This window comes from Centropristis striata, chromosome 8, assembly GCF_030273125.1.
Source record: "Centropristis striata isolate RG_2023a ecotype Rhode Island chromosome 8, C.striata_1.0, whole genome shotgun sequence".
Lineage (NCBI taxonomy): Eukaryota > Metazoa > Chordata > Actinopteri > Perciformes > Serranidae > Centropristis > Centropristis striata.
In genome coordinates, this window is record NC_081524.1 from 9,338,427 (window position 1) to 9,362,855 (window position 24,429).

A 24,429-nucleotide genomic window follows, 5' to 3' on the forward strand; every position below is an offset into this window, starting at 1 on the left:
ACGCTGCATACCCACTTTTGCTTTCGTGTTTAAATGTTAAATTCTTGTGTAGCACTGATTCAAAGCAGATACACTTCTTCACTTCACTTCACCATTATTTTCTTTTTCCTAGGTCTCTTTTTCAGATTCTCATTAGGGAGGCACGTTATGTTTTTTTTCTCCCGCAGATACAGATAACCGATAATTACCTGCTTCTCATGGCTGATAGTGATAAGCTCACTGATAATTTCACATTTTTGTATTTTAAAAAGACCTTCACACCTTGTAATTCATGAACACATGAGGGTAAGAAGAGCTTATATGTAGTGAGCACGATGGATGATTTAATATTCCATAGCTTTGATGTAACAAAATCAAACTGACATAGCTATTGTTGAAACAAAGTATAGTTCTGTTTATTGTACTTAGTACAGTACATCAAAACACTTCACAAACATACTTTAGCTTTCATAGAGCATTATCTCTCATTTCTCCACTATTTATAAGATCAAATTTAATTATTGGAATGATACATAATACTATAAATTTCCCTTTATCAGACGATAATTTATTGGTACTGATATTTGTCATGCATCCCCAAATCTTATTAAGGTTCCCTGTTCCTTCCTATTATAAATCCATGCTGTTGCAGTGTGTCTTGCCTTTAAAATGTACGTATGATTGCTACCACTCACCCACAAAGTTTTTGTCTATAATGTCTTGGAATATCAGAGGGACTCTCCAATATGGACAAAGCTAATCCTGTATAACGTACAGTCTAATCCTAACAGACAATACAAAAACACTCAGGCCCATGCATACATTTCTTTCTCTCTCTCTCTCTCTCTCTCTCTCTCTCTCACACACACACACACACACACACAGATGAATATGCAGAAATAAATTTGCATCAAGAGTGTTTGTCCCTTTTCCATTTAAAATCCAAACCAACCTCAGTTTAATTATTACTTTGGTAATTTCTATCTTTGTAATAACAGTGTTTGGCTCTGAAATATTATATGTAATATAAAACAGTCCTTTCAGAAATAACATCAGATAAACCGAGCGCTCTTTCTCCGAGTTACCAGATTATTCTTTCCTCACTGAGTGCTGAGGGGTGAATTTAGTGAATATAAGTGAATATATTTTTTTGTCATCAGCAGTGATTCCAACCAGCCGAGTCCTGACCTGCTGAATCACAGGTGCCTGTTTGAGGGCTTACACAGGTCACATGATCAGCTTTCACATTTAGTTTAGTTTTACCAGCAGACATGAGGATGGTGGACAGACGACTAGAGGAAGCCATATGGGACAACAGCATGTTGGCTAACTGGAGCTTCTTTCACTGGGCATCAACACACACACAGGTCGTGGCATGTTAGTGTGAATTAAAGCCTCTATTACACTGTGTTTGTAATAAGACAAGTAAGGTTAAATCAAAAAACATTATTCAGCAGTTTTAATACCCTGATTATGAATGTTTGTTTGGCTGGATTACATTTATATGATGAATGCAATTTAACACAACATATTAATAGTTAACTGGTATTTGATCATCCAAAAATATATATAAAGAGAGGAACAAATGAACATGCAAGGTCTTTTCTATTTAGTATTTAATTTTAACAGGAAAACGTCCTTTTAAAAGTAAGGCTTTAGTACATCTCCCTCTGTGTGTGTGTGTGTGTGTGTGTGTGTGTGTGTGTGTGTGCGTGCGTGCCTGCAAAATAAAAAGAGAAACTCGTAAAGCTACATTTACACATAATTTGCCTGGTCTTCTCATTATTTATGTCACTTGCAGAAGCTTCAACTGATTCACATTAACAAACAGATTTTTTTTTTTCCAGTTTCCCCTCTGGTACTTTTATCAAGACGTAGCTGCACTGTCACTGCATTTCTCCTTGGAGTCTCTGAGTACAAGAATCATTACTATCACACTGCAAAATAATGGTTAACCTGCTAGTTCAAGGCCGGTAAACAGAGCTTCTCCTCAGTGTGTTTTGAGTTGACACTGTGTATCAGTAGCTGATGCTTACAGAGCCACACAGGCAGCTACCAAAAAAAATCTCATAATAATTTCGTGAATATACTCTTTGAGTGGTAATTTTATTGTAAATACAAACTAAAACATATTAATTACACAGGGAAAAAACAAACAGAGAGTCTCTAACTCTTTATGCCACACAACTGGGAATGTTGTAGAAAATCTTTCCCATGAGGCTTTTAGGTTCCAAATTTGGGATTCATTAAAAATTAAATAGAGGGGAATATTTCCTTCATTTTTAATTTGTATGTAGTGAGCTGCAATTTAGCACATTATGTAGGAATAAAGTTTGATGTCAAGCATATTTCAAATATTTCAGTGTAAGGAAAAGTATTAAGAGAAAGTCTACTTTCTCATTTTTATTCTTCACTATCAAATAGTCAACTATAATACATTTTTGAGACATTATCCCTAATTAATATTCTGTTTTATTCCACATTTTTTACATATTGACAAGATATATTTTCCTTCAGGAGCTTTGCTTTGTTTCATTCTGTTGAAACAGCCACTAAACATATTCATCATAGGTGCACAGAATACAACATTCAAAATGCTTATTCTACACATCTCCTGTTTTCTAACTCTGAAGTCGTGGACTTACACACACACACACACAATACACCCACACATATTGAGCAATTCTCACCTGTGCCAGGACGTCCCATGATGATGTCCTTTCGTGGTACGGGGTGAAGGTTTTCCGCTGGGAGGATCAGAGGCAGCAGAGCGGTGGGAGAAGGGTGACAGGGAACTGGCTGCTGGACCTCACCCCCAAACCCTGTCCCCCTGTTCTCCCCTGGTTCCGCAGAGCTGTCCGTGCTACTTGGAACCGGAGCTGTGACTGTTGTGCTGACGGTAACTGACAGCGCCTGCAAGGGGGTGGCAGGGTTCTCAGTGGTGGGCAGGGAGGAGGGTGTCGGGGACACAAGCACTAGAGTTTGGGCAGGACTCCGCAAGAGGACGGTGCCATTGGGTACTGTGGCTGCAGCAGCATTAATGGGGACGGGAACCTGGAGGCCTGAAATTGGCTGAGGGGTGAGGGGTGTGAGGCTGATGTCTTTAGGTGACGTTTTATCTGTCTCGCCCTCATTTCCACCTCCTCCTCCTCTTCCCAAGGGACACTCTGTAAATTTTGCCAGTGGGACTTCGGGATTCCTCACAATGACAGGGGAGTCCCGCAAGGCCTGTTGGGATACAGGGACCACACGACGAGACCCTCCGTCGGGAGTGAGAGGAGAAGGAGGAATTGGAGACACCAGCAGAGGAGGAGGGGAGACAGCAGTGGAGGACGGTGGCCTGCTGGAGGAGGGAGTGGTCACTCCTCTGGGTCTGGAGAAGGTGGGTGTGTGTGTGCGGGAATGTGAAGCTGGTGTCTGGGGGGACAGCACCCTGAAAGAGTTGTTAAGGTCCCCCTGCTCCAGCTCAGTCTTGGGTGTGTAATCGTGGTGGTGTGAGGGGAGAGGTGGTGGGGGAGGTGCGTCGGGCTTCCGTTTGCTGGGGCTCATGGGGACTGTAAACATCAGGTTGCTGTGGAAGGAGGGCTGGATACCTGAAGTGTGTCTCTCCCTTTCTCCTCCTCCAGCTGGGGTTGTAATCTTACTGCCCCCTGCCCCCCCACCCCCCGTCCCGCTGGGCTGTCTGTGCCTTCGGTGTTGCAGGACTGGGGAGGCCGTAATCGGGGAGAAGTTGGCCGGCCTGAAACCGAATAGCGGGGAGGGTGAAGGAGAGGGGGCCGGGGAGAAGGGTGACTGGTTGGAGATGGGAGAAAAGGAGGGGGTGCCAGAGCGGGAGCTCCCTAATGACACAAGCATTGTGGCGGCCTCACACTCATCGAAGTCAAAGCGTGAGGACAGGTCATGGGGGAGGAGGGAGGGGAGCACCAAGCGTGGTCTGGAGTCTCCTCTACTACTGGTCTCACTGCTCTCTCTTGAAGTGTCGTCCCACTCAAACTCACTGCTTGCTCTCCCCCGCAGGTCAGGGGTGACAGTCCCTGAGCTGCTTCCTCCTCCTCCCCCCTCTCCCCCCGCTGCCTCCATCTCTTTGGTTTTCATGGACAAATGTCTTGAGCAGTATCCTCTACGCTGAGACTCCTTCATACAGCCCTCCCTGGAGCACAACCTCCTCCACTGTTTACCATTGAACTTCTTACGGATACCATTAGGGGTGCACACCACATCACCCTTCTTGTATTTCTGCTGAGCCAATGAGAGGGGAGTCCTGGAGCGAGAGGAAGACCCCCCACCAGAAGTAGGAGTAGGGGTCTGAGTGGGAGTGTTTTTTGATGGAGGTAGGTTTGGAGTGGTGTTGTTTATTTCTGATCCCAGTAAGGCAGGGGAACGTGGTGGCTGAGGACTAGCTAGGGTAGGGAGGTGTGGGGATCCCAGACCCCGCGCCACAGAGAGGTGGGATGAGGAGGGGGTGTAGCAATTGGACTTGGAGATGATGTTTCTGTGCTGAGCGGTCCCAGCATTTGGCTTGGGACCAACAGTGAGGGCCATGTTAAAACAAGACACCTCAACGTCGTCTTCTGGAGTGTTTGGCTGCTTCTGTCTCTCTCTGTCAGAGAAGTTCTCTCCGCAGCCGGGAGCCGTGCTGCCAGCTGCGGTAGAAGTCACAGTGGAGGTATGGGGTGGTGGATGTGCATTTCCATAGGGACGCCCTGCTGCAACCCCTTCATGTGGAAAACCATGGCCCAACCTTGCTCCCCCTCCCAGCACCCCCATCCCAATACTCAACTGGCATACTTCCCTCTCCACCTCCATCTCCTCCCTCCGCTCCCTCTCTTCCCTTTCCCTCTCCCGCTCTCTCTCCTTGGCCCTCCCACCTTCCAAATGGGGGACCTCCCAGGGAGGGGTGAGCAGCCTCAGACTTTGTCGCGACACCCACACAGCCTGAGCATTAGCTTTCCTTTTCTCTTTCTCTTCCCCCACCCCTCCATTGTCCAGTGTTTCTCCGTCTTCACTCAGGAGCACCTGGTAAGGAAATGACACACCTGGATGGGGGTCCACCTGAGTGACAATCCCCTCTCTGTACAGCAGAGGACCCCCCTCCTCTCCACCAAAGGGCACGCACACTCGGGTCCTGACAGCCACAGGTGCCATGCCTGGTGGGGGGGCATCCAAAATGAGCTCCACAGTTCTCTCAGCCGTCGATGGCGATGTCATCACAGCTTCCCCATGAAAAGGGTATTTAACAAGGGTCTCCTTTCCTTGGAGTTGGACTTCAACAGTGCCTCCACTCACACGACGCACCACCCCTGGTCTAAACACAGGTGATAAAGGGCATGAATCAACCTCCTTAACCCCTCTGTCCCCTGTAACCCCAACCCCACTCTGCATGGTCCTCTTTATCTGGCGAGCAAGAACCCTCTGGTTTTTCATACCTTTGGCCAGAGCTTCAGCGAGTCCCTCTGAAAGGCAGCCCTGTTTATGGTGCGAGTTATGGAGAGGAGCTGGGTGATGGGAGTTTTTTTGATGAAGGCTTTGTCCTGTTGCTTCGTCCAGGTCAGCCGAGTGCTCACTCGCTGTATCAGTGGACGAGGAGCGCACTGAGTTAGGGGCCCCCTCTGACTCATTTTCCCCAGCTTGGGAATCTTTTTCCTGGGAATCTGCTGTCCTGAGGGCTTTATCCTCTGTGGAAACAAAATGGTTTGCTTCTGTAGCTTTACTATCCACAGTTAGCACTGATGGCTGATAACCTGAGCAATTATTACTTCTATTACTGCTATTGATAAAAGTATTATGGCTCCCAGCACTACTGTTAGTCATGTTGTTAATACTACTTGTAGTGTTACTGTTAATACTACTATTGATACTAAGATTAATGCTTTTATTAATGCTATTACTAATATTGTTACTGCTCTTGAAATTATTGTTGGGCATATTCACACTATCACTTATTTTGCTGTTAATCTTGCAGTAACTGTTGTGTATGAGTGCAGGGCTGGAGGTAGTAATGGTAGTGAGGGCACTTGCATTGTTAGCAAAGTGCTCATATGTGTATTTTTTCTTGGGTACACGGGCCTTAAATGTGGCTGTTTTCCTACTAGAGACTGAGCCTAAACTGGGGCTGTGATTGGTGGCCAGAGGGGGCGTGGCTGTGGAGAGGGGTGCTGGGGCAGAGGTAGGAGATGCTACAGTATCAGCGGACACTGCACTTTTTCCATTCGTGCCCACTAACTTCTCATTTTCTGTCTTTTCCTCTGCCTTCTTTCCTTCCTTCTTAACTGAATCCACAGGTTTCCTCAGCTCAGTAGACTCCTCCCTCGTGGGGCTATTGCTGTTTGTGATTGGCTCTTCGTTAGAGTTGGCGGATGTGGGCGGCGTCTGTTTGCGTGTGGAAGGAGTGTTGGGTGGATGCTGTGTAGTTTTGACGATGTTTCTCTCTTAACTCTTTTGGGGTCTTTCTCTTGGAGGGGCTGAGAGCCCCCTCTCCTTCTCCCGCCTCTGCCTCTCGTTAACGGGGGAGAACGCCCTCTGTGCTTCTTTAAAGGTCTCATCTCTTCTTCACTCTTCACAAAGTGCAGATTTTGTGGTGTTCCTCTTTTTTCACTTCTAAGGCACTCCTTTTATTTTGTCTTTCTCTGCTTTTCCTTCTCCCCTGTCCTTCTGTCCTCTGTGTTGCAGGCTGGAAAGTAAGAGGGAGACGCAGAAGACAGGTGGTCATTTATTATCTTCATAATCAAAATTTGCTGAGAATAAAAATGACGTCATACCTGGAAGTGTGCTACACTGCACTGACTATCACATTGGCTCAAAATCTGACGTAAGCTCTCATTCACCCTCCATGTCTGCCTGATCCACTCAAGTGTGTGTCCGTGTTCGCTTGTATACGAGTCAGGTTGTATATTTGAAACATAAAATCTTAACACCAACATTTGTTGTCCACCATTTTAGGACTAGACAGCAACATTTACTAAATACTGCTTTAAGAAAATAAAGGACATGACTGCCTTTCTCATAAAAAAAAAATCAGTATTCTTCTCTAGACCATATAGTATTTATCCCAATACTAAATAATTAATTTTAAAAAAGTGGGGGAAATGAGATATTTGTTTTTTAATAGTTATAGTGAGTTAGTGATGTATTAATAATAATTATTATTATCATTATTAATATTAGGCAAGCATGTATAAACTGAGATCTAATGTGGCTAAATTTGATATCAGTTCTATTTAGTGGGTTAGTTTACCCTTTCAAAATAAGATTTTTTTAAAAAAACACCAAAAGTACGAGTAAAAGAAAAAAGGAAACATCCAAGGTCACTCGCTTCAATTTACTTACAGTACTCCAGGATCCAAATGTCTGCCTTTAATGAGGCCTACATGTCTTTAATTTCAAATTCATGCAGACACAAAAAAGCCTTTCTCTATCTCTCTCTTTCTCTCTCACACACACGCACACACACACACTCACACACACACTACAGGTCGCCTGATCTCTCCACTGTACTCCCTCCAGCTACTTCAACATGCGACAGGGTAGCTTTCTCACGCTATGCATTATAGACTTGATTCTGTGTGTTCAACGTCAAAATCGCAACAGCAGCACAGCATTTATTTTGACTTCCATCAGGAGGAAAGGGACTGGCAGTGGCCTGGGTGAGGTCACCCTACAACATGAGTGAGAGAAAGAGAGAGAGAGAGAGAAAGAGAGAGAGAGAGAGAGAGAGAGAGAGAGAGGGAGTATGCGGCTGTTTGGCTGTTTGTTCAAATAGGCTGTTCTTGTGTAGTCATTGGGAATTTCCACAGTCATTCTAGCACTCACTGGCCCTCTCTCACTCTTTCTCGATGTCTCAGTCTTTCCCAGTCGTCTTTTGTCATTGTCTCTCTCTCTCACACACACACACACACACACACACACACACACACACACACACACACATTTCTACAAAAAGACAATATAATTGGAATAATCTGCCATGGTAAGATACGCCCCAAATGAGAGAAATTAAAAGGCTGGCACAGGATCAGGCACACTCACTGATGCAAGATTACAGGCAAAATACAGTCACACACATACTTTCTCACACAAACACACACACACACACACTTGTACGTCGACGTGTGCATATGTGCTCCCCTCCACTAGGCCTAGTAACTCGCCAACATGTGCAAATGCACGTATACTTACAAATACCAACAAGAACACAACACAAATTCATACGGTAGTTCACAATTCCTGCCCTGTCCTGACATTAGAAAAGTTCATCAGACACGTATAAGGTGACCTTGTTGTTAACTGTTTGTTCGCTGTCACAAACAATACACAACATAAACCAGTAACACCACCACTTCCACTTCCTGCAGTACAGAAAAGCATCTCTTCTTGATCTTGGATGACTAATATAGAACCCGAGTCATTCACACACTCTTTGCTTGCTCTTCATTTTGACCTCTGCCCTCACACACAGTATTTACTGTATAAACAGGCAAAGAGTTTAAAGAGATAAAATGTATCAGTTATTCTTTTCATTACTACATTTTTTTCAAAATGGAGAAATGGAGTGGTGACTCACAGTAGTGGAACGCTGATCATTACTATAGTAAGTTATGCTGATACCAATATTAAAAGTAATATATCGTAGATTGTATTTCATTCGCACTGTGTGTGTGTGTGTGTGTGTGTGTGTGTGTGTGTGTGTGTGTGTGGCTTCACATCTGGAGTTCACCCACTGTAACTGTGATGCTTCCTGCAGATGCAGACATTTGAGAAACTCTGCTCTGCTGATATCTGTGCCTGTCTATAAGCAACTACAAAACAGTTTCTAAGAGTCTGCAGCTGAAGAAGATAAGCACCATTTACTTCATTTTAAATGTGTGAAAGCAAATTAAACAGATACCAAGTAAGTCTGAAGTAGTTTGGTATTTTAAGCTCCCCTGTGCAATGACTCACATAATAGATGCATTTTTACCAATGCAATCAATTGGCCATACTTTTGATATTAATGCTGATAGTAAAATATATTTTAAACAAATATTTCAAACCAATTAGCAGACAACACTCTATACAACAGATTATAGGGAATTAATAAATAAAGTGAACAACATAAAGCAAAACTCTGCATACTGTTTATGCTTCATTTTTTAGTTAGGGTTAGTAAGAGAAAGAAGAAAGAAAATTCAGACTGCAGGAATGTACCTCCTACCAGCACCAGGCCAAGTACTCCTTCATTAGTGTCGACTCTGAGGCCTGGACTGGGAGTGTTGGTACTGTAGTTGCTGAACTGCACTGGAAAACACAGGAAGGAGTCAGGGCCACTTGAGTGACTGTCTGGTTTACTGAATGACTCCGGAGGATCTGATCTTTGCTTAAAAAAATGTGTTTGGTCATGCTCATGGCCTTCCAAAATGCTCTAGGCTTAGGCTGATAAGCCAGTAGCAGGAATTTGTTTGCATTCTGTAAGTTTAAAGGTACTGAACTGCACAACAGAGTATATGCACAATATGTAGATAACAGAGGAGCTTTAAAAATCAGAAATGAGCCTTTATTTATTTTTTATTGCTAAGCATTTAGCGCAAGTTTGTAACCAGTCTAAAACAATTAATTTATCATTCAAAGCCTCATAAGTTTTAGAGTTTGAGTTCAATTGAGAAAACATTTCAGCAGTGTGTACTGATTTGCAATCATCTTATGCACAGAATTTCATTTTAGAGTCCAGACAAAACACAATGTTGTCAAAACATCAAATATGTTATACTAAATTACAGCAAAAAGCATATGAATTCATGCAGGAAGCATCTATAATTTCAGTGCTGCCATGGAATAAATGGAATAGGATTTTAAACATTTCACACAGTCCCAATTCTTCCCTAAAAGATAAAAGCATTACACACACAGGGTGTGCTCCACGAACATCCCCTAAATTGAAAATAACTGCAGACCTTTAGCTCTTAATGTTTGTTAGCTACAATCCAAGATGCCAAGAGCGTGTCTAAATCTAAATCTCTTCTCTTGGGTTTTAGTGCATAAGTTATTAGGACTAAAAATATAAAGGAAATTGTTGGAGAATCCCGTTCGTCCTCAGAGCTGCATTCAGACGAAGCAGAGAGGAACTCAGTCATAATTTAGGTGATTCAAGACGTCTGCACCTTCCAGCATTAGAGCAGGTTAAAGAGTGAGATATTTGCTGCTCTGGTCTAAAGCTACTGTAAATCATGAATAGACGGATAATCGACGGCTATCGTCTCTATGGCGTTTGACTGGACTCCTCCTTGAACGGCAAAAAGAGTCTGTTTCACCCAACACACACACACATAGAAGCACACAATGCAACCCCCCCTCCACAGCATAGCAACATCAAACTTTACACACACACTAAACACTCTCCCTGGAATTTACAGTGCAGTCATGCATACACTGTTAAAATCTCCCTTGGACCTATGTATCGTCTCAGATTCACACATTCATTGTGCCGTTTAAACATCCCTCCACACACGCACACACATGTATGCAGGAGCTCACACTGTGGCCGGTGTAAGTTTTGTTTTTCTGTTAAAAAAAAAACCCCATAAAAATAAATTAAAATTAGTTCATGATATAGACTTTTGAGATTAAAAATATAAATTGTTACAGCAAAGACCACCTTTTCTGGTGGGTTCTTTTTTTAGCAGGTTGGACAAGGGAGCATGCATGCGCCAATCACACACAAATAAACACAGAATGGTCATCCATAAGGAAACCTAATCTCAACGTCAAGACTTCAAGAAGATGTCGTACAGTATTTATTACTTGATTACACAACACTAATAAACATGCATCTCAACGCAAGCTTATCCGGTCATTTGTAGAGAACTTAGCCTATGCCCCACCGCAACATGGCACAAGATGTGTGTGTGGGAGACGTGGGGGCATTTGAGCTGCATATAGTACACAAGGTATATGACAGTATGCGGCTGTCTTCAGGTTGTGTCTACCTTGTTCAACGCTGCATTTGCACTATATGTCAGTGTGAGTGTGTACGTAGTTGCAAGGCACACTGCAGCTCATCCCTCTCCTAAAAGCATTTTATGGGTGTCTGTATGGGCGCAGGGCTGCAGTGACGGGGACAGGGATGGAGGGAGAAGAACGTGCGATGGTACAACAGAAGAAGACAGTATGTGATCGTGAAGCCTACTGTGGCCCTCGTACACTCTAGCATGGCAGGGCGGCTTTGCCCTTAACTGGGTCACCAGGGAACATACTCACACATGAAACAGCAAAAAAAAAAAGAACATGCTCTGTTACACACACACACACACACACACACTTTGGTTTGTGCACTCATGAGTGAGTGGGATGTGATCATACATGCAACATGAGATGAGGAAGAGAAAACATTTCGTTAAGGTATTTTAGGTGTAGCAAAAGGGCCGAGCTGTGAAGTGTGTGAGCATGCAAGTGTGTGACTGCGCTTGTTATGGAGAACATCCATTGTGACGTAGTATGAATACTGGCAGCTGTTTAGTGGGTGGCATATCTGACTGTAGATATTGTATCAATAACAGAGGAACATTGACACCTGGAATTTGTGCATTGTGGCCCATATTGATCACAAGGCAAAGCATAGATCAGAGGTGACTGTTCCTGTTTGGGACCAAATGGCAGAACTGCCAATGCCACATCAATGACCAACTGCTCTACAATATGCAAAGATGCCTACACCATGAGAGGTTTGTCTAACAAGTGCAATATTGAAGAGAGAAGCAGTGTGTGCCACAGTTTGAATCTGCAGGACATATGAGGACACTTTCAGCCCAAATGTCAAAAGCATGCATTCAATTGCTGTGATTGAAAATACACCCAAAGAGAAATATGACAAAACTATTAAAAACTGCCCAGTCAGAGATGTCAAGGGTGCATCGACGCTGATGGCAGTGCAGGAAAGTGGAGTGTCGGCGAGGGAAAAGCCGAGAAAACAGCGAATGCATCCACGGCTTCTTTGCGCTGATCTCTGCGAGTACTACGAGAGGCGCTACACAATGTCAAAGGAGTATTATGACTCGAGGCAGTCAGCCGGTCTGCTTGGTAACAAACACAAACAACCGGTTACAAGTGACGTTTTATTATCACAACTAGACGGGCCTAATTCTTCCTCATACAACGATGTTTGGAATGCAAATATCCACTACAACGTCCAGTGTATACACGCAACCACTCCGGAGCAGCTTAATTAATGGAGCTCGTAAGATGACACTATGTCTATATGATTTTTAAAAACTTAGGGAAAAAGCAGGAATCTTTCCGTGTTGGTGTTTCGCTCTAGTAAGCAGTAACGTTAGTAGTAGTGGTGGTTGTAGTAGTCGTAGTACGCAACGGTAGGCACATAATGACACCGTCAGCCAGACCATAAGGAAACGGGTCGCTGTCTTGTTGTTTTCCATTTTCTACCAGGTCCGTAAAAACAACAAAATTAGCTTGCGTTGCTATTCGTAAACATTTGGGCTGCAGTGCTGCAAATAGGTCGATTGCTTTTACTACGCCAGCGCCGCTTCACGCAAAACTCGGAAGCTTAAGGTCAAGGAAAAGTACTCAACATTACCTACAATATTGTACTGTCACCCGAGGAAGGCGAACATGTTTCCCGGTCGTCCGTGGGACTGCGGTAAAACATTTGAGAAAGTTTTTAGGCTGTTACACCCCCACCCCTCCCCTTTCCCTCGGCTCTTCCTCGGCTCGCAAGCGGTGTCACTCCATGGTCTCCGGACGGGGTCGGAACAACGGACAGTTTATTCCCGTATCGTGCCAACTCACCGCTCCTAAAATGACATTTTTTCCCCAGTTGATCTTCACTACCTTTTGCTAACTTAGTTTCAACTCACCCAAACAGAGCTTTTCCCTCTCGCCACAGAAAGATTTATGGTCCTATTTTGCTGATGAGGAGGCTGGCACAACTCTCGGTAACATCCTCTGGCTGTCGGTTTTGGCGACTACGAGGTTCGGACTCACACTTTACTTTTCCTCCGCAAAACATGTCTTTCCCCCACAGAAACTCAAACAAGGCTATAAAAAACTATCGGTCTTCTTTTCCACTACAGTCACAAAATGGTGAATGAACCACTAACAGCTGGGCAAGCGGACCAATCCGAGGTCGCTGACAGGTACAGTAGCCAATCAGGGGCGGCGCCACGGACCAGGGGGCGTGGCGGGCTGTCAAAGTGCAGTCGACAGACGGGGGGATCCAGCCAATGGCGGCGAGGATGCTGAGCCAGACCGGTGTCCTGTCCCAAACTTTACAGTATCCAATAAGAGCTTTGGGAACCATAGGAACAGCATGAGGGAGGGCTGAGAGGAGGGAGCAAATCACTGAGAGCCAATAAAAAGGCACAAATGCCCCCTCCCCTTCTGAAAAGGAGTATGTTTACCATAATTGACAGCACAAGTGCCATCCCTGAGCAGACTGTGATAATGCATCAACCTTTCTACCTCTCCACACAGAAGCTGGTGCAGCAGGCTTAAAGCACCACAATGCGGCTGTTTGTTTTCTGTGGCCCAGCAGCCAAACTGATGCAATAAGTCCACTTCAGTTGTTATTTTTTATTATTTAGGCGAACAGGGTGAACGCATAGGCAGAGGTGGAAAAATGAGCACGACTGCATGTTTAAAAGTTTGTTCAGGAGCTGAACAACTCTTCTGTGGTGCAGCCGACGCATCGATGCCCCTTTGCAAAACGCTCTCTCCCTCTCCCTTTTCTCTCAGCAACAGACGCTGACTTTCACCGCATTCAGCCAATCACGGCGCAGCATCCCGCTGGCTCTGACGTCGGTAATCTCTCCGCCACGCCCACTCCACTGAAAGTGAACGGGCCCGCTCTCCGCTGACGTCACTTCACCGGCAGGCGATTGGGCAGGTGTGCGGGGTCTCGGGGCCAATGGGTGCGCGCGGCGGTGATGTCATCACGAGTGTTGCCACCAGCTGGACCGAGAGGGCGTGGTCTGGCGTAAACTCGGCTAACCCCTTGTTTGTAACTTGCAGGCAAAGTGGTGTTGGAGATGAACCGGTGTGCTACGAACTGACTGAAAAGATGTGCGTGTTTCGAGATGATGGCAAGTGCGTGACATGGGTATCCTGCACGTGTGATGTGTTTGGTACATGACATCTGTAAAATGACCTTTAAATTCTGCATAGAATATTTGAAAAAGCACATCTCAAAGATAGATAGCCATAATAGTAAACATTACATAATCTTCTGCTCTGTGTGTAGTAAAACCAGACTCATGCTGAGACAGACAGCCATGCGGGATCTCACAGGAAAAGCGCCTCCTGTCGGTGTGATCCGATGCATGCATGCTGATCTCTTACTCAGGCTCAGTGATGGGAGAGAAGACACGTGAAGACCTAAAAACAGAAGAAAGTTGTGATTGGCTGAAAAGATCTGGATATTTTGTAAGAGTATGTTTACCACTTATGTGTGTTTGCTTGTGTTTGTGCACGTGTGTGTGTGTGTGTGTGGAGAGAGAGAGAGAGAGAGAGAGAGAGAGAGAGAGAGAGAGAGAGAAAGAAAGAGAGGGGGACCAGAGGATGGAGAAGCTGGATGCTGATTAAATGTTGATGTAGAGTGACATCTAGTTGTGGTTGTACAACACTGCAACTTACATGTTTTAACAGGAACAACTTGTCCACAGCAAGTTCAAGGAACGCCTCAAGAGGTTCTGTGTTTCACTCAGGATGCCACTGACACACCAGTTCACACCAGTTTCCAAACTGGGAAAACAGCAGGGTCCCTGAAAAGTTTTCAGATGGAATATATGAATAATTATACATGAACATAAAGTTTGTCACTTTGTAGCCTGCATTTATTTTATGAGTAGGCTTTTATTGGTGGTTTCTTATTTACACAAATTATTTGATCATATCCAAGTCCCAGACTAAGCCTATTATTATATATAATATATATACTTTTTAACGTTTTTATTATGTTATGTTTATATTGTGTATTTTGTACATTAGTACATAATCTTTATTTTCTTATTTGGCCTAAATATGTAAGTGAGAGGTAAACCCTGTCTCTTGATATGTGTGTGTATGTTCTGAAATGCAAATTATAAATATAAACGGGACATACATGAGGGAGATCCTCCCTATATTCTCTATCCTGTAAGAGGTGCTTGGCTGAGGAAAGACTGAGCATATGCATGGGACAAAAGTAGAAAAAAAAACAGTATATATATAATTTTCTGCTAAATAAACTTTTTTAACTTTTCTCAAGTATTTCCCTTTTATTGTGAAATACTGGATAATTTTCAGGAATTTAACAATTTACATTAAACAATTAACCTGAAAAATGAGCATCATTTTTCATGGTTACACGTCACGAGTCCACATTGCTTCTCCTTTTAAATGCCACAAGGCTGGAACCACTACACTAAAGCATTTTAATCAAAAGATTTAACTTTGCAAGTTTTCCATACATTAAGTGTTTACTACATAGATGTCTGTCCTCCATTACCGTATAGGGGACCTTTCTGCAGCTCAAAACCAGTAACCCAAAGTAAAAATCATAGCTGATACTGGATTTTTAAGATTGATATAGATACTGATATTTGAGAGTTTAAAAACATATAATTAAAGTGTATTAGTTGATATTTATTTTAGATAAACACACAGAATAAACAAGCTTCAATTAGCTTATTAAAGGGCTTGTGACCAGGATGAGTGAGCGGGACATTTTACAGTTTAGAAATAGACTTGTCAGTGCTCTCTGGTGGACAAATTATGTAACAGAGACCCTGTTTCTGAACTGCCTAAAACAAATCTCCTGCACTGGTTGTCAGACATACTGTATGCTGATACCAGTCTACCTGTGATAAACTAATATCAGCCAATATATCGGTCTGGGTCATGTCATTAGTCTGGGGAATATGTAAAGAGATGTCTATCACCATCTACATGTAGCTGTGGCTACAACAAACTGAAGGTTCTGTACAAGAGAAGATGTTAGATTGTTTTGTTGAGGGCCCTTTGTAGGACTATTATATGAGGTCAGGATAAATAAAGTATTGAAAATGGCTGGGAACACTTTGAAAACACATAAACAGTTAAACTGGCTTCCCCGTTCAAATGAGAGTCCAGATTTGAACTACACAAGGATTCTGCAGCCAGGCATGTGCGCTACATATGTGAACAGTGCTGGACCTGGACTACTGTTGCATTCCTGCAGGAAAACTCCCTGAACTGCAGAATATAAAAGTGATAATCAAGATATATAACAAGGCATACTACCGTTGCTTGTACTGTGAATTTACTGTTACATCTGTCGAGGAGGTCATGTTTTCAGTTTGGTTTGTTTGTTTTTGTCTGTCAGCAGGATTACAGAATAACTACTGGCCTGATTTTAATGAAACTTGAATCAAATAAAATCAAAAGGGTAACTGAAATGTTGATTTGGAGAATTGTGACTTCCCTAACGAGATGTGCATATACAGTGTGTCTGGGGTTGCCCTCCTGCTGTAACTTCACAACAATTAATATAATGTTATTAAAAAAAAAAAGGGTTTTATCTGTAAGTCTTTCATATAGGAGCTACAATGGCACCTTATGTTTATATAACCTTCTATGGCTATAAACATATACACTACCGGTCAAAAGTTTTAGAACACACCAACTTTTCCAGAATTTAATTGAAAATGATGCAGTTCAATGTCACAGTGTACTCTGAAATTAATGCACATTTGCAACATTTACAATTCTTTATTGAGCATGATAGTGTTTTGAAAGTAAAAAAAAGATTCAAAATCACATTTTATGTTGGACTAAAGGACCAAAAAAAGACACAAAATGACCAAAAAAAGACACAAAATGACAAAAAAGACACCAAAAGACACAAAATGACTAAAAAGACACAAAATGACCAAAAAAAGACACAAAATGACTTACAAAGACATGAAAAGAATTCAAAAATGGACAAAATAGCCCAAGACTCCATAGAGTTGTTAAAGTTGTTAACCCACTTCTTGTTCCCTGAAAAAAGGCCTACTTGTATAATTCTGAAATGTACATTATATTTTACCTTTTTTATTTACCTCTGGAAGTTCACCACTTACCTTTGTACCCTTTCAAGCTGTTCATTTGACTTGAACTGCTTGATTTTCAATTAAAAAACTGGAAAAATTGGGGTGTTCTAAAACTTTTGACCGGTAGTGTATATATATATATATATATATATATATATATATATATATATATATATACATATATAATCTGTCTTCTTTTTGTATCCAATAACTACATGCTGTTATAGAGTTATATGCACTGCCCTACTTTGAGGATCAATAAAGTCTCTTCATATCATTTTCTCAATGTGTTTTTATGTCTTTCCCTTGCATGCAACCCCAAAGACCACCCCACCTCGTTAGCAAGTCCCCCCACTCTCTGCTTCCCCCAGCTCTGCTCTGCCCCTCTCCATGGGAGCCTGACCTCTGACCTTCACCCTTCACCCTCTCTCTGTGCACTCATCACTGGTCTGTCAGTCAAACACCAGAGACCCTCCTCTCCTGCTGGGCTCTGCTGTCAGATCGGCCTCAGGTACAGACAGCAGTGGAGGCAAACAGTGAGAGGGGAGAAGTGCGAGGCTGGATGAAAAGAGAAAGGAAGAGCAAGATATAACCAAAGCTCAACTTATAATTTTGATAGAAAAACTCAGTATTAGTAAAAGTAGTAGGAGTAGTAGCATCGTTTTTCCCCCACTGCCAACTTTCTGCAAACTAAACATAAACTCCACACAAAGCCAGAACCACATCAGGAATGTCTCTTACCTCAGAGTCTCTTCAAGCAGACACTCACAGTAGCATAACCTGTGACCTCTGACCCTCGCCTTGACCTCTCACCCAGCCCAGTCAGACCATGCAAACCCTGGACAAGTGATGAAAATAGAAAACTGGAAGACTAAAAGGTTCTCAAAACAACAGCTTTAGCAGTCATGGAGATGGTGCACTCCAAAAAAATAATCAAAACCCTCTGAGGGTTCAGTGTGGAGTTATCAATTCAGAAAAGTTAGTATTTAAATGTCCCTGCAGCTATGATTAATGTAACTTAAAGGAATGGAGTCATCAGAGATGGCATTGCTTTTAAAATATTAAAAATATTTTTTTTTTCAGTAAAATGCCTTGATTGCAATCTCTAATTACAATTGATCCACACATTCATGTCCTCCTCAGGATGAATAATAACTTAATAACTTCACTTAATAAATTATTCCAATACTTTGTTTTAAGACCAAATACCTAAAAAAAAAAGAATAATGACATTTCCATCCACCTTATCTGTAGTTTGTGATTAGTGTTAATAAGCACACTAGCATGCTAATATCTAAACCTAACATGGTGGCGAATGTTAGAATAGCTTTGCATCTGGAAAAATTTGATTCGGTATTTCATTACTCTTAAAATCAGGAGGGGAGTTGTATCAATCCAGCAACCATGCTGGAGATCATGTGGACTCATGGATGTAGACCATTCACACACATTTTGGTCTTGCGAAAGGATAAAACGATATTGGGACGAAGTATGGCAGACCTTATAAAAAATAACAGGATACGAGATGCCCAAATCTTGTAAGGTACTGAACTTGGGACATTTGACAGGTGATGTACAAAAAGAGGATCAGTATCTAATTAAAATATTGTTATCAGCAAGTAAAAAGTAAATTACAAGACTATGGTATAGGCCAACACCCCTGTCCATCAAGCAGTGGGCGTGCACTGTGGAAGATATTCATGTGATGGAGAGACTTACACACAAACTGAGACTTCAAGAGTCACAATTTGGTGACAAATGGGAAAAATGGACAAATTACAGAAGACAGGAAGAGGACGCCACCACTTCTGCTATTGGACAACAAGGATATGTTGATTAATTGCAAGGTTTATGTATATGTGTTACACCCACCCACTGCAAGCATTTAGCTCAAAGCACAGCTGTACTTAAGTGAATCCTCACTTGAAGTATATATCATTTATATATAGTATATATAATAATATTATACAGTCTGTATCTAAATATTTTTCTCTCGTGTATTAACACAGGAAAAAAACCTAATAAATCAGACATAGAAAACAGATCAAACATTTTTTTGTTTTCATAACTTGCCACTCAGGGCCTCCACACATTTTAGAACATTTGGTTTCTTAGCCATCAAAAGTCCACAGACTACCCGGGGCTAAGGTTAATGGATTTATATATAAAAGGACAAGCGTCTTTGAATAGATTTTAGTTTTTTCCACTGCATTTGTGCACTCTTTACCTTGGGCTTTTAGTTACAGAATGTGCTACTGAAGGAATGGAGGGGCTCTTTGTGTATCACGTGTCAGCAGAGGACAAGTGTGCTCCTGTGGCTTACAGGAGGAGGCAGCTCGGAGTCATGATGTCTAATAATGTCTGATAAATGCTGCACACAGACTGTACACGGTTAAGGATTTAATAGAGATCATGCCAGCACACACTGGTATTAAACCTGTGTGTATTAAAACCTCCAAAGATTCGAGTTAAGGGATGCCACCGTAAAAGACATGTAGACAGAACTGTATAAAAGTCTCTCTTTTAAAGGCTTACCCTGAAGCCTGAACAGTTGCTGTGTAAATATGTGACTGGCTCCATGTCACTGCTAAATGGCTAGAAAAAGCAAAGAGAGCACATCATAGCATCATTAAAGAAGGCCGGCATCCATACGAGCTGCAGTATGGAGAACAGTAGGCCCTTGTGCTCACTACATTCTTGTTCACAGTAACTTTACACCACTCAGCTGTTCCTCGGGGTCCACGTCATGTCCCGGAGCTGAAGACAGGCCTCTCATGGACAGGCGTCCTTGGACACATAGATTCCTGCCTGTATTAGAGACAAGATGAAGAATGAGTGGTTACGAAGCTTTTCAAAACCAGAGCACCTATTTGTCCCGCCCCAGTCTGCCCCCCATAACCCCACATCAGTGTGTAATATAGTTTCAAACCGTACATGAGCAATATATAAGGATACCATTGTGAAATATTACTCTTAATCAAGATTTTAAAAAACATAACTAAAAAACTCATGAAAGAAACTAAATTACTGTAAAACAAAAACTCCATAATAGGATAGGTGTGCAAAACTGCAATAAAAGTAATGAGTTTAATTGTTGTTTAAATACAAAAGACACGGTTTTGTCACTATAGACACTACAAGCAAAGTTCGTTTGGGAACTTTCAGTGACCAGCAGCGATACAAACAAGACATAAAGAGAATAAAACTACGATAAGAAACAAGACAGCCAGATAAAAGATATGAAGATTAAAAATGTACTGCATGTATTGCAATGGGAATAAATATGTCTTTGTTAGTTTACTTTTACAAGAAGTGTTCTGAAATGGCAAATTATATGAAGTTCTTTTTAATTAATTTATTTGTAGCAACTTGTGCATAACCTGGTATTACTTTGTTTCGGATCCGAACCAAAATGAGTCTTTTTTAACTCCACATTTAACCGCCTTTCAATATAGCAATTTTAATGTGTATATCTTATTTCTTCTCTTATGAGGTGTTTGAAAATAATGATATCTTTATGCGGTGAACAAATCTTGTGGTCACCTTTGCCCATCAATAGGCACCACACCTTACTTTGTGAAACACTGATTTGATTAGTGTATGATTATGTTTTAGTTAAATAAGATTAAGTTATTAATAGTCCCTGACTTGTTGTTTATTAACCAAAAAGTGTCTTAAAGCACTAGATTTTGATTTCAGTAACATGTAATTATCTCATCGGCATCTGAGTAAAGGAAGAAAAAGGGCCACAGTAAATGGCACTAATACAGAACTTCAAATCAACTGAAAGCTGTATAATATGCAATGCAGTATTCCAACAACAGGGGGAGACATTCAATTTGAAATGACTAAGCAGAGGGAGAAAAGTAAACCATTTTTGTTTCCATGGTGTACAACAGTGCCAAGTTAGTTATATTTTATATAGTCTTATTTAATCTTTACACATCAGACAAGTCGCTGACATTTCAGCCCGCTATGTGTAAGAAAAGTTATTATGATGTCTCTTTTGGGGTCAAATAGGTCGAACAGAAAGATTGGCGGGAAGGAAGGAGAAAAAGGAAATACAAGTATAAGAGTTTCAAACAAACCACATCAATGTGAGCACATACTCGTCTCTGCTCGATGTGACAAAGTGCCGTCACTGTGAAAGTGCCTCACTCCGGTGCGGTGCAGCTTTTCTCTGTATGGTGGAGGATGTGGTGAACTTACTAGCATGCCTCAGTGTGTCACTGTACCGTAACTCTCACAGAGGATGCGACTGCCGTGTGTTCATGTGTGTGTGCATTCACAAAAGGCTCATTGCTGTGCAGCGTGTGCATAATGCATAGGTTGTGGTTATATGTGGAGCACAGAGACGGCTGTGCGCAGGTTTCCGCGAAAGCAGGCGCTCAGAGGAAGCGACCGGAGAGAGATGTGGCACAGGTGAGAGAGCTCAGTGGTTCCTGTGGTCTCTCTCTCTTTCTCTCTCTCTCTCCTCTGCTGTGAATGGAGCACCTGGATGACTGGTGTGTCAACAGATGGGGGCCAGGAATCTCTACACACACACACACGGGTACAGTGACCCTCACCAAGGTCAGTGAAGGTAAAACCAGGTTACCTGAATCATGCGTTACACTGACATATTGGGAGCACAGAAGCTTCTCTGTCGGTGAATCATTTCGAGCACTGGTTCCAAACATTTTTTACAACTAACCTCCTAAAACGAAGCAGACTCTGCTTCTGACCCCTCTTCACACCGTGACTTGTGAGAAGTTGAGCTATTTTCTCCTCTAAACCATCATATTATTTCACATGAATAACTGTTAGAGGCCCGAAGAGCTTAAACTTAAACAATATTTCAAAGAAAATAAACAAAGATTAGAGAGAAGTCGTAAAGAATCAAAATCTGCGAGCAGCAGAACAATATTTTTCTTCTCTCCTGTCCCATCAATCATCCTGTGACCCTTCGACCCTTTCTTGGGGTCCCGACCACCAGGTTGGTAACCACTGCTTTAAAGGATAGTTTAAGATTTGTCTGTCTTGATAGTATACATATGCCCACATAAATGCTGAAAAAGTTAATAATTTCTATAATTGTTCCTCCTCTCCGTACAGGCCGTAAAGTGATCCTAAGCTGGTGTGAGTTACAGTCTTTCAGGCAAAAAATTCTCTCTCTTTCAGTTACCATCCCTCCACCACTCCTGAGTGAGGAAATACTGTCTATTTGAAAGACTCAGCACTGGAAAAAATTGTTGAGGTTAAAAAAAGTTTCTTATAAACTCTTAATTAAGTTTTAAACTTGTGTTATATGTACGTTCTGTCTTTTTTGGACCTGGTTACAAGACTTCCCAGGGACAAAAACAACCTTAAATGGTAATTATATATATAATTTTCAATTGTCATGATCATATAGAGTGAAATACATTCCATTGTCTACTTAAAACATTTTTTTAAACACACAACTGTTATTTGTTTGAAGTATTATTGAAAAATGTATTTTAGTACTTATTAATAATTAAATAATTATTTTTTATATTAACTTTCAGCAGTGTTTTTTATCCCTAAAATGATACAGGAGCTCCCATATGTTATGATTTTACTTCAGGGGCCTCCATCTGAAAAGATTTTGGGTGGTAGATATGAAAAAGACCTGAAAGCTACAGTGAGCTCATGAGATAATTGTGAAGGAAGTGAAACCTTTTGCTTTGTTTGTTTATGGATGTCTCTGTATACCTGTGTATATATAAGTTGAGGCTGCGCTTTGTGGTGTTTCTATGGCTATAGACTGTAGAGATATTATAAATAGATACTATAGAAATATTGCTATGGATAGTATTTTTTCTTCCAAATCTAAACATCCCATGACATTAAAAATCTAGAAGTGCAATTCAAGGCCAGCAACTCTTTGCTCCAGCAGCTCGTCCTCCTCCTCCTCCACCTCCTCCTCCTCTTCTTACATACAAAATGTGCCTGTAAGTGCGCTCAAGACAAGGGAGCTAGTACTGACGTCACATTAAAAGGTATATGGGTGAGCCTTATGTGAGCATTATGTGGGTGAGTGGGCAGCAGCACAGCAGACAAAGTGCTTTTCTTTATCACTGCTAAACGTATAACCTCAGAGGCCTCTGCATTACAGCAGCCATGAGTGTGTTTGTGTACTTCCTCCATTCAGCCATCAGGGATCGTGAAGGCCAAGATAAAAAAACACGTGCTCTGGCTCTTTTACAATTAAAAATGATGGATCTGAGTGATTGAAACACGGGTCTTTCTTATAAAGCTGATTTTACAATGTAAATAGATTTGAATGTCTATTGCTCTTTTATTTTTTAACATTATTATAATTTCTAATGTTTTTACATTTTTAATGTGTCTATTTAGGGGGTGTCTCTATATTCCCAAGTTTCTATGTTCTCCAGCTCAATATCCTCTTAATAAGACCTTTTTAGTTGTATGTTTTTGTTTATTGTTTATTATTTTGTTGATTTTTGCTATTGAAACTATTGAAACAGCAAAAATAGCCCTTACAATCACTAACAAAATGTAGTTCATGATAAAAGACACACATGCACTGGTATATCTGTTTTTATGTGAGCAAACCAGCTTGCCTGAACTTGCCCCCTAGGAGACGAAAAAAAACCCCTGTCTTTTAATCTGAAAAATATAGGCATATGTGCAAAAGATAAATCGATAGTAAAACACTGTATTTTCAGAAATAGTTAGTAGACACTTTGGGAAAATAGCTTACTCAAAAGAGAAAAGTGATATTCACTTGCCTGTGTCTAGCTAAAAACATTAGATTTAAGCATGTTAAACGACTATTTTAGCACTCTGTCTATCAGAGAGGGCAAGTTTTACTGTTAGTGAGCTATCGTCACACTGTTAAAATACATTTTTTGTCAAAATTGTTTTTTTTGCCTAAATCATCTCCTCATGACGCCGGCCACCTATGGTAAAATCACCTACATCCTCAGTTGATCAGATCATGTGATTTTACCCCTTTAAGATAATCACTTATTTGACAATTTGCCACATTCATAGGCATCAGATAAGAACCCAGCAAAGAGCTAGATGGACATTGTTTAGTTATCAGTTTAGGTTATCAGTGTTGACATTAATATTGGTAACACTTTACTCTAAGGTGTCTACATAAGAGTGACATGAGAGTGTCATAAACATGACATGGGATGTGTCATGAATGACACTTTGAAGTAACATTAATGCTCATGATACTTGTCATGTCATGTTTCTGACAGGCTTGTGTGACTCTTACGTAGACACCTTCAAAATAAAGTCTTACCATATATTGCTTAAGTCGCAAAGGCATGTTCAAAAAATTGTCTAAGTCATTTATTTCTCTTAAGTTACATAATTTACACACAGTGTTATTACTATGCCAATAGCCATCCTTTGTTACAACCCTTTTGAGTGAAATGATCAA

General features: G+C 41.5%; 1 protein-coding gene across 1 annotated transcript in view; it reads right to left on the bottom strand.

Moving 5' to 3' along the window:
• cicb (capicua transcriptional repressor b) overlaps positions 1 to 12,985 on the bottom strand; it is a 40,003-nt gene extending 27,018 nt beyond the window's left edge. The window contains 3 exon segments of the mRNA XM_059338644.1: positions 2,670 to 6,398; positions 6,401 to 6,649; positions 12,822 to 12,985. Of these exon segments, the coding sequence (XP_059194627.1) occupies positions 2,670 to 6,398; positions 6,401 to 6,521 (3,850 nt within the window). The 5' untranslated portion in view covers positions 6,522 to 6,649; positions 12,822 to 12,985.
• Between the last annotated feature and the right edge of the window lie 11,444 nt (positions 12,986 to 24,429).